At 44.4% G+C, this 16,651-nt stretch overlaps 1 protein-coding gene across 1 annotated transcript in view; it reads right to left on the reverse strand.

Annotated features, from left to right (window-relative positions):
• The window catches only part of Ush2a (usherin), a 665,632-nt gene that overhangs the window by 239,408 nt on the left and 409,573 nt on the right, over positions 1-16,651 (reverse strand). Inside the window, exon 37 of the mRNA XM_055609194.1 lies at positions 16,112-16,291. Within this exon, the coding sequence (XP_055465169.1) occupies positions 16,112-16,291 (180 nt within the window). The remainder of the gene's footprint in view (positions 1-16,111; positions 16,292-16,651) is intronic.

The raw sequence follows: 16,651 nt of genomic DNA on the forward strand, positions 1-16,651 counted from the left end.
TCCTTCCTTCCTTCCTTCCTTCCTTCCTTCCTTCCTTCCTTCCTTCCTTCCTTCCTTCTTCCAAGACAGGGTTTCTCTGTGTAGCCTTGGCTGTCCTGAACCTGATTTGTAGACCTGGCCTACCTGTGCCTCCCGAGTGCTGGGGTTAAAGGCGCGCACCCTCATGCCCAGCTCTCAATAGTGGCCACCATCTCACTGATGGAGGGCAGCGCTTTGAACAGAAGGCAGTTGTCACACTCACTGCCATAAGAGTCATCAGCCTTGGTCTTCCTGTGTGAACACTGTCATTTCTTCCCATTTATGAACAGCAAACCTGAGGCCACACATGATGATACAAAGCACTCAGGGTCATATAGAGGACAGAACCGAACATTAGGACTTGACCCCAGACTCTGTTATTTTGGAAGCCTGGATGTCAGTGAGAATGAGAATATGTTGCTTGTGTGTGAGTATGTGTGTGCGTGCTAAGGGAAAGGAAGGCATGCGGCATATTCACGGAAGTCATTTTTATCTTATATTTTCCCTGCATACAACCTATACCTTTGTCTTTTCAAAGAAAGTAAGAATATGCAATTGTCCTTTCTAAGAAACATAAGAACTGAGGGAAAAATAACAACAACAAAACACAACAAAAACCCCTACGACATCCGAGACCATTTGTCAGGCTAAGAAGCCTCATGCCATTTGAAGTTTAGATTTAATCTTTTGCTGAAATCTCCAAAATAAACTTAAATCTCACAGATTTCTGAATAGGCTGCTTGCTCTCCTAACTTCTACTACAAGACAGCATGCCGCTGTCAGACACAGTTCCAGAAATTACTGTATGTTTTATTAAAACCCTGTTTTTGTGTGTGTCTGTCATGCTCTCCTTTTTATCTAAAATCCTAATTTAGCTGTTGTTCCCTTAGGTACAAAGTACACAGTTCATAATTCATTTGATATAAAATGTCACTTCAGATTCTTCCTCTTCTTTGATAAATGAGAAAAAACATGTACATTTCAATTTCCTCAATGCCAGAACGACCAGGAGTAAGCCCCCTGTTGTGCCTCTCAAAGACCTTTGTGTTAAATTAAACATCAAGATTTGGAAACTACGGGGAAGGGATTTCCAAGGCAGAGAGAACAGATACCAGAAACATGAGACAGACAAGCAGATCCAATGCCTTTCCTATCCCCAAGTCCTAGCTCCCAAACAGCTGCTCTGATCGTCAAATTACTTCTCACTCATAATTTAATATGCCATAACCAGTCTGCTTATCTCCTCCACTTAGGCTTTCATTTCTCATAAAACTTAAATAATAATAACTAATATTAAATATTATCCCAACATTATGTACTATACTATATTATGCTAAGTATTGTAATGTGAACTGATGATGATGATGGCAGAGGGAATGTCATGGCATACATATGAAAGTCAGAGGGTAATTGCTGGGGTCTCTTCACTCCTTCTACCTTGTGGGCTTTGGGGAGCAGACTCAAGTCATTGGGCTTGGAAGCAAGCAGCGTTGGCTTACTTTTCTCACTGACCTTCCACATGTATGAGGGTGAACGACCACTTACACACCAGATGGTCCTTTCTGCGTGGACCCTCATTGCCCTTTACTAGCCCACCAAGGAAGACCCGTGATCAAGGTCATAAACAAGTGTGAACACTGTTGAATCCCATGGGTGGACAGGAACTCTGGTCAATTTCTTTAACAGAGGTACAATTTAAAAGGCATCCCTCAAAGGTTGATAAGAGGCAACTGTATACCCAAAATATTCAAGCCTTTGCTGTGGTCATGATTCCAATGGAATCATGTATGTGTGTATGTGTGCATGTGTGTGTGTGTGTGTATGTGTGTGTATACACATGTATTCTGGTAAATACAAATCGATGTGCAGGAATGTAGAGGCCAGAGGCCAACAAGCTGTTTCTCCCTCAGTTGCTCTCCACCTTATTATTTTGATACAGTTTTTCTCACGGAGCATGGAGCTTGCCGATGGGGCTAGACTGGCTGGCCAGCAAGCCCCAAAGCTTCTTCTCTGCTTACTGCAGTGGGATTACAGGAATGTGTATTCATGGCTATTAGTACAAGAATGTGAACGCTGAAAGATCTGACTCAGGTCTTCTTGCTCGCAGGCAAGCACTTTGCCGACAGCCGTCTCTCACGGCCGCAAATCCAGATGCTGATGAAGAAGTGTTCTTCCTTTCTTACCATAAGACATCAGTGGACGTTGGTGTGGCCCTTCCTGAGAATGCTTCCTCTTATATTCACACACTTAATAGCGGTGATAATATCTGACAATGTTCCACTGTGAGCAAATGCTTCTCTGCCAGGCTGAAGGGTTTTAAAACTGCTCACAAAAGGTGTTATAGCAATAAACCCATTCATTCATTTGTTGTCATTTCAGAAGTAGACTTTCTTCCTGTCTTTTAAGGGCTTAATTTTTTTTTTTAAAGTTACTTCCATGAGATAAATTGTATGTCTTACAAGAGCATACACTATGATCAGTCAGAAAAGCAGACCCACTCATTTCCTCTGAGGCACAGAGAGAATTAAAGGAAAGATCTGAAACTTAATATGGGCCCAATGAGACGACAAGTTAGTGATTAACAATAATGATGGCACTGAGACAATCTAATGCTGTGTAAATGCCTTTGAACACGCTCCGATGAGCTTTTCTTTGCAACACCTGTACGCATCTTCTGCAACAGCAAGTAGAGGAGAAAACCCTAAATTTTCACACACAAGGCAAGGGAAGAACAGAGCATTCCAAGTTGAAGTGTTCCCCACGCTAGAAGTCCAGAAAGGATGCCTTCGGAGGAGCAGAGGCCACCCCTTCCCAGAGCAGCAGAGAGCCGGCTCAGCAAGCTCTTCTGAGTGTGCTGTAGACTTTGCGCCTTTCTACGTTCAATTTTAAATAATTTTAAACTACAAACACATTATTATTTTGCGTGTATGTATGATGTGTACACGTACAGAGGTCAGAGGTCGCTTTGTGGAGTTGGTTCTCCTCCACTTTTATGTGGGTTCCAGTGACCACGCCCAGGTCGCCAGGCTAAGCCCTTGTAGGCTGAGCCATGTCTCCAGACCTCTTTTATTAATTCGAGTATGTGGAGGAGCTCACGGGTGAAAGTGAGAGAGGTTGGTCAATTTCTTGGTGTCAGGTTCATCCTTGTAATCACGCTGGGAGTGGAGGGGCCGATCTGGTTGTCCCCTTACCTTTTCCATAGACTGTATTGTGGCACACTGGTCCTTCACCATGCTACTTTGCGAGGCTGGTAAGGTCTATTTTAGTGAATTGCTCCCTCGCTATTTAGGTGATAAACTGAAAAGCATCAGTCAGAAAATTAACTCAGGGGTGCACTCTAACCCCTCCATCAGCTTGTCCACTCTCAATGACTCAACCAATCAACAAGCTTGAAACTAGGTTTGACAGAGTTGTGAAGTGATGTCACTTCTTCAGCTATCATTGGTGGGCAGGGCCTAAAGAAATGCTCTCTCTGGCTCAGGGAAGCCTCAGGTAGGCCTGTGGAGTTAATCTTTTATTTCACTAGTTGCATGATCTCAATGGCCTAGTTACAAGGTGATTTCCTTTCCTCAGCTTGTACAGAAGCAAAGGTTGAAGAGTAGTTTCCTCACAGACTTTTCGAGAACTGAGTTTTCATGTGATCAAAGCAATTTTATGCCTGTATGCAAACCACAACGAATCCCATTATTTTATACAATTAATATGTGTTAATAAAAAAGTCAAAGAGAAACACCTGCGCCCAGTGGGGACTCTCATAGTATAAATAGCCACTGCATCAAAGAACCCTTTTTGTCAAATAAAACACTACATCATCTTAATGGTCCTCCTGGCAACTGGTAATTACACCAGGATACTCTGCGGAGTTGTATTTATGAACTTCTAGAAGGAAAAACCTCAACTCTTACAGCCTAACGGACAGCAAATGCTGGAATCCAGGATAAAGGCGTAACCAAGTCATGAGACCCTCATTAAGGAAATCCAGCGGGGAGAGACTCGGGTTTAGTTACAAGGAGATCCTGCTAACAGATGTTCTGTGAAGGAATCCAGGAACAGAGATTTCCTTGACAGCGCCTTCGCAGTAGGGCTGATGAGCGTTCCTCAGTGCATTAACGTGGAACCTGTTGCTTTTTGGTGCAGCAGGTGGGTCTAGCATCTGGAACCAGCTGCCTGCTGTATCTGTCTCCATCCCATTCAGGAACACTGGGGGAGAGGCCTCTGGCCCTAAGAACAGAGCATCTATATTCAAGACAAGTTAGGCCCGGAAACCTGGCTGCCCTACTTGCCTGCCAGAATTTTGTGTCCGGAGTATGGAATATGGAATTGTGAGTGTGGAATACGGTTGCATAGATGATCGTGTGACAAGCTTGCTTTGTGGGCATTTTAAAGATGACCCAAAGCAGATCTAATCAAAGAAGCCAGGCTGGAAACTGAGTGACTGGCACTGGGGAGGGTAGAGGGGCGATGATCAAAGCAGACCTTCAGTCTCAGGATATCTGGTTAGTGGCTGGAGGGTGGGGCTCAGGAGATTGATGCTGGGGCACTGGGAAGGCGGTGAGAACACTGGACTCACAATCCAGTGGTGAGAACACTGGACTCACAATCGACAAGCACAAGGCAGGACCAGAATTTCCATTTCCACCCACCTGCCCATCACATGGGCAGGGAAGCCCACTGGCTAGTCACAGATTAGCTCTACGGGTGAGCTCCATGATCTAATGAGAAACTCTGCCTCAAAGAATGACATGAGGAATGACTGATGTCAACCTGGGTCTCCACACACATGTGCTCATTTGTGCACACTCACCTGCACACCCATGTGCCTGTGCACTGCAAACAGGTATAGAAAACACACATACCACATACACGTACTCGGGGAAAGCAAAGAAAAACTCTGGTCTTCAGGCTAGCTCTGGGGAAATGATTCTTCCCTGACTTAGGCGTGGAACATGCTGTGGGAAGTACTGACAGGGCTCAGGACTGAGAAGCCCAGGTCACAGAACAACACTGAGGGCAAAACTAGCAGTGGAGGAGAGCAAAGGTTGCTGGTGAAACCTGGCGTGGAGACAGAGGTTCTCAGGAGACTAGGGATGAGGTGGCTCTTAGAGCACTGCCAGGGCAGGCGAGCACCCCCAGGGAGAGCCAGCAGTCATTGAGTCTTAGAGGTGATTGTTTTACTTTGTATCAGGCTTGCTTCTGGAAATTTCTTCCTCTGAGAGCCCAGACAAAAGCTGGCACTTGGTACTAACCAAGGTATGGTTTGCAAGAAGGCTGAGGGCACTGTTCTCTACTCTATCCACCAATTGGCTCCCATTAGAGAAAAATCCAAACAAAGGGTTGGTCTTCAGTAGTGTTCAACTAGGCCAGTGCTAGCACTAGTATCCAACCCACATTCTATTATGGGGCACCTGAAGAGAAAAACTCACAAGATGCCTGAATAAGTCACATTAAATCTTTGATCATCACCAGTGGGGTGGTCCCAAGCAGAGCAGCAGGAAGCAGCCTTGACTGCTGGTTTGTTTTGAATTTTTAAAGGCAAAACCCACAATTGTGACAAATACAGCAAGGCAGCCATGGAGATGTCCAGCAAGCCAGATTGTGTACAGAAGCAGAGAGACAGCAGCTAGATGGTCAGACAGTTCTCATAATATTTAGGTCAAGGACACATTGATCACTTGCCCCTGGTGATGTGGCCTTACCAGGCTACAGAGGAAGAGGATCCAGGCAGTTATAACAAGACTTTGATAAGCTTTGGGCATATGGCAGAGGAGGAGAACTCCCTCTTTCAGTGGACCAGAGGGAGGGGATAGGGGGGAAGAGAGAGGAAGGGTGGGGCTGGGAGGAGTTAAGGGAAGGGGCTTTAATTGGGATATATAATGAATAAATTGTAAAATAAATTCAAATTTAAAAAGAAAAAATAAAAAGCCATCATCATTCCCTGAGGACATGATACTGTAGCCCTTCCTTACTGAGAACAACATTTTCTTTATTTCACTGATTATTTTTACTGTAGATTTTAGCCACCTCACCATGTAACTCTTTTTTTTTTCACATTAAGCTGATAATATCTGCTTTTTTCACCTAAAGGAAAAACACTTCAGCTTTGAGGCTTCATGTCCTAACTGCCAGCAACCCTGCCCTTGCCTTTTGAGTAAAATGTGGGTGAGCTGGAACACAAGCCCTGTAAGGATGGGACAGTTGATCTGGTAACTGAGATGGTACTAAGGAAATATCAGCTGAATTCAGTAAACATTGGGAAACACTGGACCAAAGATGGCATAAGACAGCATGCATGAGGCTTTATTGTGCTGGTCAGAAGAGCATGCAATTTAAAACCCATTAATTTGGTACTTCTAGAACACTCTATTTAATAATTCACCCCCACTCCAGTTGACCCCAGGTGACTGGAAACTGAAGAAAGGGAGGCCACAGAGTAGGCTAGCGATTGTTTGCCTAGAGACCTGTAAATCCTGAGACGTAGAGGGAGAAGGCCAGCTCCGAGTCTTCTCCATAACCCTCACCATTCAGCCATTTATTCTGACTTTCTCGTAAATTGTATTCTGCTAGATAAGACATCATCCATTACGATAAGAATGAAAGTCAGTGCAAAGCCCCAAAGCAATCACTGAAGTGTGAGGACCAGGTGTGACTTCCTGCATTAGTCAACCAGACTTTTAGGAAAGCCTGCTCGCCACGCTTTCAATTTTTTAGATGCACAATTGCCACTTGCACACTGACACTTCCTTTGTACCAATCAGTTCATAATCAGGATAGCACAGTGGTTGGAACAAATATGCCCACTGTGGTTGACCTTCCATCAAGAATGGACTCTAGAAACTTTGGGTCAGGGTGGTCTCTGCCCATTCATGGAGCTAACAGAATAGGATGTGTCACTATTTGTGCTGTTAATGAAGAGATCGGAGAGAGCCCTTGAAATGGCTCAGCTTTATTAAGGATTGCCTCAGTTTCTATGAATATGTATACAGGTGAGTAAATGCTCCTAAGATTTTTTTTTTATGCAAGCCAGGTATTGAGTTGCTCTGTGATAAAAAAGAAGAAGAAGAAAAGAAAAGAATAATATTATTTTCTAAGAAATAAAGGCAACATTTCTTCAGGGCACAATAAGAATTCAAATAGAATTTCCAGTTGCATTTAAACAGTGAAGCCGTCACATCGACATGATTTTTTTTTAACCTTAAAGTTAAGGATAAACCTTTCTTCCAAGATGAAATGCAGACAGGAGAATTGTACTTATTCCTTTTAAAAATATGATTTTTAATATCAATGAAACTCAGAGAGGCAATACCTCCCATCTTTCTCCCTTGGTAAAGCAGGAAAAAAAAATGTGATTTTCATTTAATTTTCTTTTTCAGTCCCTCTGACTTGCCCCAGGATGTTCTAAAGATGGTACTTAATTGTGTGTGTGTGCGGGGTGTGTGGAGGAGTGTGTGTTTACGTCTACATAAGCCACAGGAGAGTGTTATGCAAATGTGCAAGGCTGCCAGCTCTTGGCTGGAGGCTTGTTGAGAGCTCCGTAAGTGTACTTCAAAGTCCCCTTCCTTCTTCTCCATAGCTCAGAAGTGTGTGCCTTTCTACAGTGCTTCTATAAGCAGCAAGTTCACCGTTAAGATTACCAGCACGAAAAGTAAAGGAAACTGCACAAAGTGTAACAGGAAAATGTATTCCTCTCTTTGGCCCGGGATATGGAAGTGTATGAAAGTGTGTGCGAGCTTGTGCACGTACACGCGTACACACTACAGCTAGCACAGGGGAAGGATCCATTTTAGAAGGCCGAAGGTAAAAACCTGAGTCAAGGAATGTGCCACGGCTCTACTCTAGTAAAGCATTTAGGAGAAAACATGCATAAAGCTAGATGGGGTGGTATGTGTTTTGAAAAGCCACATTATTTTATTAAGAATTTAACTACAATTTATTTGCTGACTTCACCTATTTTATTACCTTCCATGGGTTGAGAAATTTTTTCCCCAGGAGGAAAAAAAAATAGCAGCACATTTGGGAGATATACACAGAAGGAGAACATTATGCACAACTATTCTAAAGATTCATAAGAAGCGGGTGCAATAAAAACGGTGTGGTTTTTAATATACTGAAGGCATGGACAGGCTATCTGTTTATGTGGCAGAGCGTTGTTTTAAAGAACACAATTCAACTCTCTCCTATGTCTTCATTGAGGCGCTTATATCATGAAAAGGCAGCTAATCGCATCTTTCCTTCCACCCTCTGAACACTGTAATACACCACACTAGCCCATTCTTTATTTCCATTTCCAAATCTGAGTTTATTTCTTTATTTCTATTTCCATCCTGTTGCACTCTTTCAATTTTTAAGGCGTACGGTGGGCCCTTGCCTGTGGGAGTATCTACTTAAATCTTGCAAGGGAATCCAGGTGGCGGATGAGCATCGGAAGGAGAAACCAAGCAGATGCTGAGGAGCCATTTGACTACGGCAAGTGCAGTTCCACCTTTTGAAAACTATTTTTTTTTTTTTTTGCATGTTGTCATATTATGGAGGAATACCCACAGGTAGGAGAGTTCGTTCAGCGCTCACTGTTGTAGCTCTGTGACATGGAATAGGTGGTCAAGAGCGCTACAGAAAAACAGTCTGCTTCCAGGCCCTAGAATGGGCTTGGGGTGAAATTAAAACATAGGAGATCTTAATCTCTCTCTCTCTCTCTCTCTCTCTCTGTGTGTGTTTTAAGCAAAGGAAAGGAGTAGGTAAAATTCGATCACTACCAGCCTGACTCTCGGCATTCCTTCCCGGGTGCCACGTGATGGATGGAGAGAACTGAGTCCCTACGTTCTCTGGCCTCCACACGTGTGTCATTGCATGTACTTCTACATAAATATAAGTAAATGAACAAACAATCACAATTGTTTAAGCGAAGGAGAACATAGGTTCACATGAGCAAATTACATGGAGAGTCTCTGACTCAGGTCCTGGTCAACTGAAGGGAAATATCTGTGGTTTTCTGTTCGTTTAAGGCTTCCCAGGGCCTGGCTAAGAGCTCCCCGGAATTGCCCGGCTCTCCTGGAGGCCTCCTGCTCCGAGAACAGCACACTCCCTTCTTTCACATAGCAGACACTCTTTTCATCCATCCTTCTCAGCTGACTTCCTAGATTAGTACACGTTTTCCACCGCTTCTGCGGTGATGAAGAGGGGTATTTAATTACCTTTTGAGCTCAAAGGCAAAAATTCAACCGACACTGGTAGAATTACACAGTGACTGAGAGACGGTTTTATTTTACTGAAAGTGTTAAAGTCAGCTCTGCTCCTCCGTGTAATCTTACAACTTAATTAAATATCACCTAAATGATGAGGATGACAGAGATTTGTTTCTGCAAAAATTAATTGTTTTATGCCATGTAAAATTAGAACTTAGTCAAACTATTCTGTCAGAACTCTGTGAGGCCGTAAAAACAAAACACAATCTTGTAATTAGATTACCCTTAATTATCTTTATATTTTTTGGTTCTCTTTTAAAGTATTTATTTTTATTTTTTACGTGTGTGCGGACACACCCATGAGCAAACATACGTGTGCGGTGTCCATGGAGGCCACAAGAGGGCGCTGCATTCCCTGGAGCCGCAGTCACAGGTGAATGAGAGCCGCCCCACTGAATGCCTGGAACCAACCTCAGGCCTCCCTGAGATGAGCAGGCAGTCTTAACAGCGGAGCCCTCTCCTCTCCCCGTTGTTCTGCTTTAACTTTAAAAGTGGGAATCATAAACTGGACATTATGGGTACAGGTTTTGGAATAAGGATACTAGATATGTAAGTGACAAATTAACTCCCTAATAGAGCCACAAGGCCCTATATAAAAGTGTGTGGGTAAATATTCAGTCACATGCAATATCACTATGTAGTTACATGTCTCTGAGTTGAATTATATTCAACCTATATTGAATTTTTCAAAAGTCCCTTTTTAACTGCTCTTCTCAATGAACCATCTATCCTGCAATGCTAGTAGAAAGTGGTGGTTAAAACAAAGAATTAGACACCACATACACAGACTTCAAGCATTAACGTTGTTTGTTCTGTATTGTGATGGATATTGATGAGAGCAAGACCAATCATTTGGGTGAGTTCAATCTAATTTTAAACTCTGAAAAATTATTATGCAAATCAAAGATACGGAGACAGCAAAGAACAATTTCAAGTCCCTTGTACAAGTCGCAATGACCACATCATGCTCTGCTTGCTTCCAGTTCAACACATGCTTTGTCACAGCCATTTGGGCTACAAAAATTTGTACACCAAACATTGTTCCTGCCTTCAGAGCCCACAAGTATTTGATAGCTGCGGCAGAACTGAAAAAGCAAAAAAGAAAAAGTTCCAGAGTTTAGAAAGAACTAAAAGATTTAAAAAAATCACCGTACATAAAAGGAACACAGATTGTTCCTTCATGTAGGGAATTATAGACACTAATTAGTTTATGCCATTTGCATGTTTGGGCGCTGTGTGCTGCTCAGAGGAGGGCTGACAGGAGTCACTTCTTTGTTTCCATCTTTTTGTTGCGTGTGTCTTTTGTTGCTTCTGCTCCTGGACCACATGGTGCAGGCTAGTACTCCATGCTGGCTGGCTGGTACTCCATGCTGGCTGGCTGGTGCTCCATGCTGGCTAGTACTCTGTGCTGGCTGGCTGGTACTGTAGGCTTAGTGCTCCATGCTGGCTGGCTGGTACTGTAGGCTTAATACTCCATGCTGGCTGACTAGTACTCTATGCTAGCTGGCTAGTACTCCATGCTGGCTAGTACTCTGTGCTGGCTGGCTGGTACTGCAGGCTTAGTACTCCATGCTGGCTGGCTGGTACTGTAGGCTAGCTGTCCTGTGAGCTTCTGGCCGACTCTCTTCTCTTCACCTCCATTTTGCTGAAGGAGCAGTGGGTACAGATGTGCCCTTCTGCCTCCTGCTTCTCATCTGGGCTCCAAGGATTGAACTTGAGTCATCAAGTTAAGTGCTTTTACCCTCTGAGCCATCTCCCTGGCCCTGATTTAGAGATGATTTTATTGACCTAGATTTCTTGGTATTTACACTGAAAGAAAATGCCTATGTTAATTTTGCTGGTAAGAAGGATTTTCTTATATCACCTTTAATGAAAAGTTCAATAAATTGTGTTTTCAAAGTGTTGGTGCCTCCACGCCATTCCTTTAAAATGGGGGAGACTTGGGGTGATGCTTCAGTGACTAAGAGCACACGCTGCTTCTGCAGAGGACCCTGGTTCAGGTCTGAGCAGCCACTTGGCGCAGAGAACAAGCCACTACTTCAGCACTGAGGGATCCGATGCCCCGTCCCGATCGCTGTTGACAGTAGACATTCATGTGATACATTTATAGGCATGAAGTAAGACCCGGGTACAGTGGAGCGACGCAGGAAGCAAGCCCTGAGTGCTCACTAACTGTACGAATAAGCATACTGTTGCTGCATCTGCCAGGCGAGTCTGTCAGCTGGACTCCTCAGCCAGCCCAGTTTATAGATGGGAAAACGGACAGTGACGGGCACGGGGCATTCATGGCAACTCAGCCAGCTAGTCAAAGGAGATCTAAACCGATGTTTGTGTGACTCAACAGCCTGGGTTTGGGGTGTTAGCTCTAACTGTGGTGGATTCTGCTTTTCACTGGTGTGTTAGGTGATAATGAGGAGGAGGGCTATGGACAGACTCCAGGATGAACCGCTGGTAGCCACTTTCCAGGTCTCTGTGTTTACTGTTTTTGAAGAATGCATTTCAGAAAACAGTGGCTTCCCCAAGCCTAATATTCTCATGGAACTTCTAAGTTGTAGTAATTGTTCTCAGTTCAAAGGTTGAAATCACCAATTATTTATTGCCAGAGAAAACTGGATGGAGTTTAGAAGCACAGGTGGTTCTGAGCTCTTTCCATGTTTATGTTTATTTAAATAAACAGAAGAAAACAATTCCTTCTGCAAAACCATGAAGTACTCCTAAAAAAAAATAATCCAGCCATAGTTCGTCAGTATGAAGTGTGTCAGTAATCATTTTAAACTATGCCCTTTTATGCCTCTTCCATCCTTTTCTGCTTTCTGAGTAGGTCTTTGATGTAACAAAGACAGTTTCAGACAAGATTTCAGTTCATCTGGAAAAAAAAAAAAACGGTTTCGGTCTGGAGGCAAAATGCAGTGTATTTAAAATTTATACACTCCATAATGCCTTTGTTCTGAACTTGAAGATCCGGCAAAACTTGGGAGCTCCTTTGCCCTCCTCGGTTAAGCTCATTTGTCTATGCTCTGCTTATTATCCGGCCACTGTGGCTTCAGCGGGTGCTTCCACCATTTAACGCCATGCGGAGTCACGGCTGGCCCCTTCTGATCAATTGCCAATCCATACAAGTTTGACTGATAAAAGAGCCAATTAGATTTAAGCAAATTAAGGGACATCACCAATGTCAACCACTTATTAAACTGAACACCAAATTCCATGCATACAAAACAGAGATGCACAGAGCCCCATTAAGCTCTGAAATCCTAACCCCATTAGTAACTCCAGACCCCAGGGGGGGCAAAGGTCACTGGGAGGTTTCATATTTATGGATTAACGTTTGGATTTCCTTTTTATTTTTTTTAACTCTTTGCCTAGAACTCTTGAACTTGTACCATAATGCTATTCAGGAGCTGGGAGTGAAGTGATCCTTCATTTCCTAGAGTATCTTAGCACCAAGTAAGTGTATTATGTTTTAGAAATAATACAAAATGCAGTGATTGTAGGATTTTGGAATCCTGAGAGCACCGGGGAGGTGGGCTGTATTCCACAGATGAAAGCAAGACATGGGGACCTCAAACACTAAAAATTAATTTTTACATACAAGGCTGTGTTTGGGGATTGAGGGCCATTAATCTACACACTTAGCTCTCAGTAGCAACGGCTGACTTTAATTCCTAACTTCAGGTAACATGGGCTCATCAGATTTCGAGTGTGTGTGTGTGTGTGTGTGTGTGTGTGTGTGTGTGTGTGTGTGTGCTGTGCAATGCCTGAAGAGTCCAGCAGGGGGCATCAAAACCGTCGAAGCTTGAGTTAGAGGTAGTTGTGAGCCACCTGACACACACTGTTAACCAGACTCGGAAAGAGCAGTTTGCAGTCTTAAGTGCCGAGCCGTTTCTCCAGCCTGGCCTCTAAAATTTCATACCGCCTTTCCTTGTCTTCCTCTTCCAAATTCCTTTGTAAGCTCACGCTTAGCTGAGGAAAAGTGTCCATGCTCATGAAACGGGGCTTTTTCTTATTCTAGCTACGCACAGGCACAGCCTTTCTCCGCTGGAGCACTGTGCACAGGGGAGGTGACAGCTTTGCAGCCGGCCATCACACAAGGGTCTCAGGTGGAGACTGGGTCTGAGAGAAACTGAGGAATGACGACGTGATCGCTTAATGGTCATTAGGCTGCTCACTGGGTGTGTGCAGGTGCATGTGGAAACGTGGAGGCCGGGCGAGGAGGCCAGCTGTCCTGCTTGGTCACTCTCCGCCTTGTTCCCTTGACACAGAGTCTCTGACAAAACTGCAGTTAGCTGACGATTAGGCTGGTGGCAAACGACCCACCCCCACCCCACTGTCCTGTCCCCTACAGTTCTGGGGTTACACACACTCAAGCCTGCCTCGACGACTCTGCGAACCGTGGGCCCTGCGCTCTGTAGCAAGCACCCGAGAGCTACAAGCCATCTCCTCGGCTGCTCGTTAAGCTGACCTGACCGACTTATTCATGCACTCACCAATTATTCATCACACACCTACCCGTGCCAGGTTTGATCTACGAGCTGAAGTTGAAAACGAACAGGGATCAGCCCCTGCTACGCAGGATCTTATAGCAGAATCTGTGCTGGGCAAATTAAGCTCATGACTCTAGCGTACATGAGTGCAGTCTGGGCTGTGGACTGAATCTCAGGCTAGGTGGGCATGCTGATGAAGTGCTGAAACAGGTGAGTTTATTTGTGTGTGTGCAGGTGTGTGTTCGTGTGTGTGTGCGTGTGTGCCCATGTGCTTGTGCGGAGGTGCTAGAAGGACATTGATACCTTGCTATAATCTCCTCTCTGAGGTTTTACTGAACCTTGATTGCACTAGTTTTGGTACTAGGGTGAGTGTATCAGTCAGATACAAGCACCCACCTGTCTCCTTTTACCTGGGAGCTGAGTATTCAAGCACAGGTCCTCCCGTTTCTGCAGTAACTCTCACACGCTGAGCCCTCTCCCCTCAGCCCCCCGGGGGGTATTCGGTAGCAACCGTTAGGTAAAGGAGAACCAAGGGCATGCCCCAACCCCCCAGGCCCCCCAAACTTTCTATCATGGCGTTTTTGATGTATCTGAAAAAAAAGCCATGGCTTAAGCCACTTCGCTTCAAACCTCATGTGACCCAGCATAGGCAGACACTGGGAAGTCAGTGGCACCGTAGCAGGGGGCCCTGGAAGACAGAAATGGCGGTGACTGTGCCAGCCAAACACAACTCCAAAGCAAGCAGCGCCAGGAGCGTCTCTGCCAGCCGCTCCCTTCTGCGTGCTGGCTCATTTGCTGTCCATTTCAGTATGAAGCACCGCTCACTGGAAGGCATGCAAGATTTCTTTAATAACTCTCAGCACTAATTTAATTCTACTTAAACACACATATTCTACTGAATGCCACATGCTTTTCAGCATGATTTTTATGTGTAAATCATGATAATATGTTTTCAGCTCATTAAGTAAAAGGAAGCATGAACTAAAACCTATTTAATCAATGAGGTATCACCTTTAAACTGCCACAAGGTCATAAAAAAGATCATTTCAAAGCAGTAAGTTTCCTAATTGTAATCAACAACAATCTAACGATGGGAGGAAGTAGGTCCTAATTGTGGCAATAAAGTGGCGCACACTCTGGCTCAAAAGATAACACTTTCAGAGGTGAAGGGTCACCTCCCAAGTCTGACCTCTGGGTACTTACTTTCAGCGGTTGCACAGACCCCAGACGGTGTCAGCCACTGTGAAGCATCAGTTGGCAGTGTGGCTCAGCTCTGCCACGCACGCACAAAGCAATGACTTAGCTTCTCCTTAGATTAGCAAACACACCCTCGAGTGTGTATTGAGTGAGCAATGGGGACGTGCTGTGCTGCTTTAGCTGAGTCGTTATCACAGACGCAGAAGAACTTATTAGACCCCGTGGGCTTAAAAACACGACAACGCACAAAAGGACTCCTCTGTGATGACACTCTCTGTTGCTACAAACCGAGAAAGGTCTCAGTGCACATGCTGTAAAAGGATCGTCCACTAAAGTTCTTCAGTGCCAGGAAGTTTCGCTGCAGGGCAGACACTAGATCCCCTCTGTCCTTCTCCAGCAGTGTCTTCAGGAAGCCCACACCCCCAAGCTTCAGCTGAGAGTCTCGTTTCTTTGACTCTTTCTGCTCAGGAGCTGTAACTACCAATCTGAGGGGGAGATTTCTGCTTAGCACTTAGACCCCACCGTGGTTACGGCATGGGGCTGAGCTGACTGCACAGCTAAGATCAACAATCATGGTTGTTTCAGACGGCACCAGTTTAGAATGGAAATATTTGAGGTAAACATACCCAGAATGCATTGCATTGCACACAGGGAAGGGGTAGAGTAGGATGAAGGGCTTATCAGTGTGTGACTGAAAGTCCTATCGTAGTAGCCACTCCCTGCCCCTTACACAGAGGACCCATATTTCAAAACTGATACTGTCAATATGTTCTGAAATGGGGTTGTACCTTTCCACGGTTCTCCAGTGATCCCTGAACCCTGATGCTTGCCTCCTTCCAAACAGGTTGTCAACATTTTTTTTCAAACTTTTAAAATTTAACAAAATCTGACAAGTTGAAGAAATGAGGAAACAAACAAAGGCGACAAATCAAAATAAACACATTTACTAATGTTAAGATACAGACACCCAGAGATACCTGTATACACACACACACACACACACACACACACACACACACTTAGAAAAAAAGCGAGTTTTCAAAAACCAAAACTTCCCAATTATCCAGAATGACAGTGAACCACTTAGTTCTAAAATAAAGTGTTCCCTAGTCACTTAGCTCTGGGCCTCCTATTTAAACTCAGAGAGTCAGCAACAGATTTCCCAAGACTTACCCCCTGGAGGCATTTCAATGGAGACAGGGTCACTGAGCACACTCCCTTGGCTGTTGGAGGCATTCACTCGGACAGTGTATCGTGAACAGGGAACCAGTCCAGCCACCAGCATCCAGAGCTGCTTTCCTTCACCACTGTGGAAGGCTTTTGTGCCACTGAGGAGCGTGTAGTTGTCACCAGCTGATTGAAGAAGAAAATTACACTTAATGGATATTTTCTGCAATTACTTGAGTATTGTCTTGGGTTGGTAGAGATGGGATGCCAAGTTGAATTATCAAACCAGCACCTGTGGGACCTTGGGTGTGTTCCTGTCAGTGTGTACACCCAGTTCACTATGGTATGAATAAAATGGAGGCTGTGCTAGTAGCTTCAGTTCATCACAGCCATGAAACTGACTTGACAGGCAGGCAGTATGACGTTCTATAGCAATCATCATGCTCGCAAAAAAAAAAAGTGCCCAGATAGAGAAATGGAGCCCTCAATAATTTGTTTTCTTCCTTCCTTCCTTCCTTCCTTCCTTCCTTCCTTCCTTCCTTCCTT

This window comes from Psammomys obesus, unplaced genomic scaffold (assembly GCF_907164565.1).
Source record: "Psammomys obesus unplaced genomic scaffold, mPsaObe1.curated_primary_1811, whole genome shotgun sequence".
NCBI classification, from domain to species: domain Eukaryota; kingdom Metazoa; phylum Chordata; class Mammalia; order Rodentia; family Muridae; genus Psammomys; species Psammomys obesus.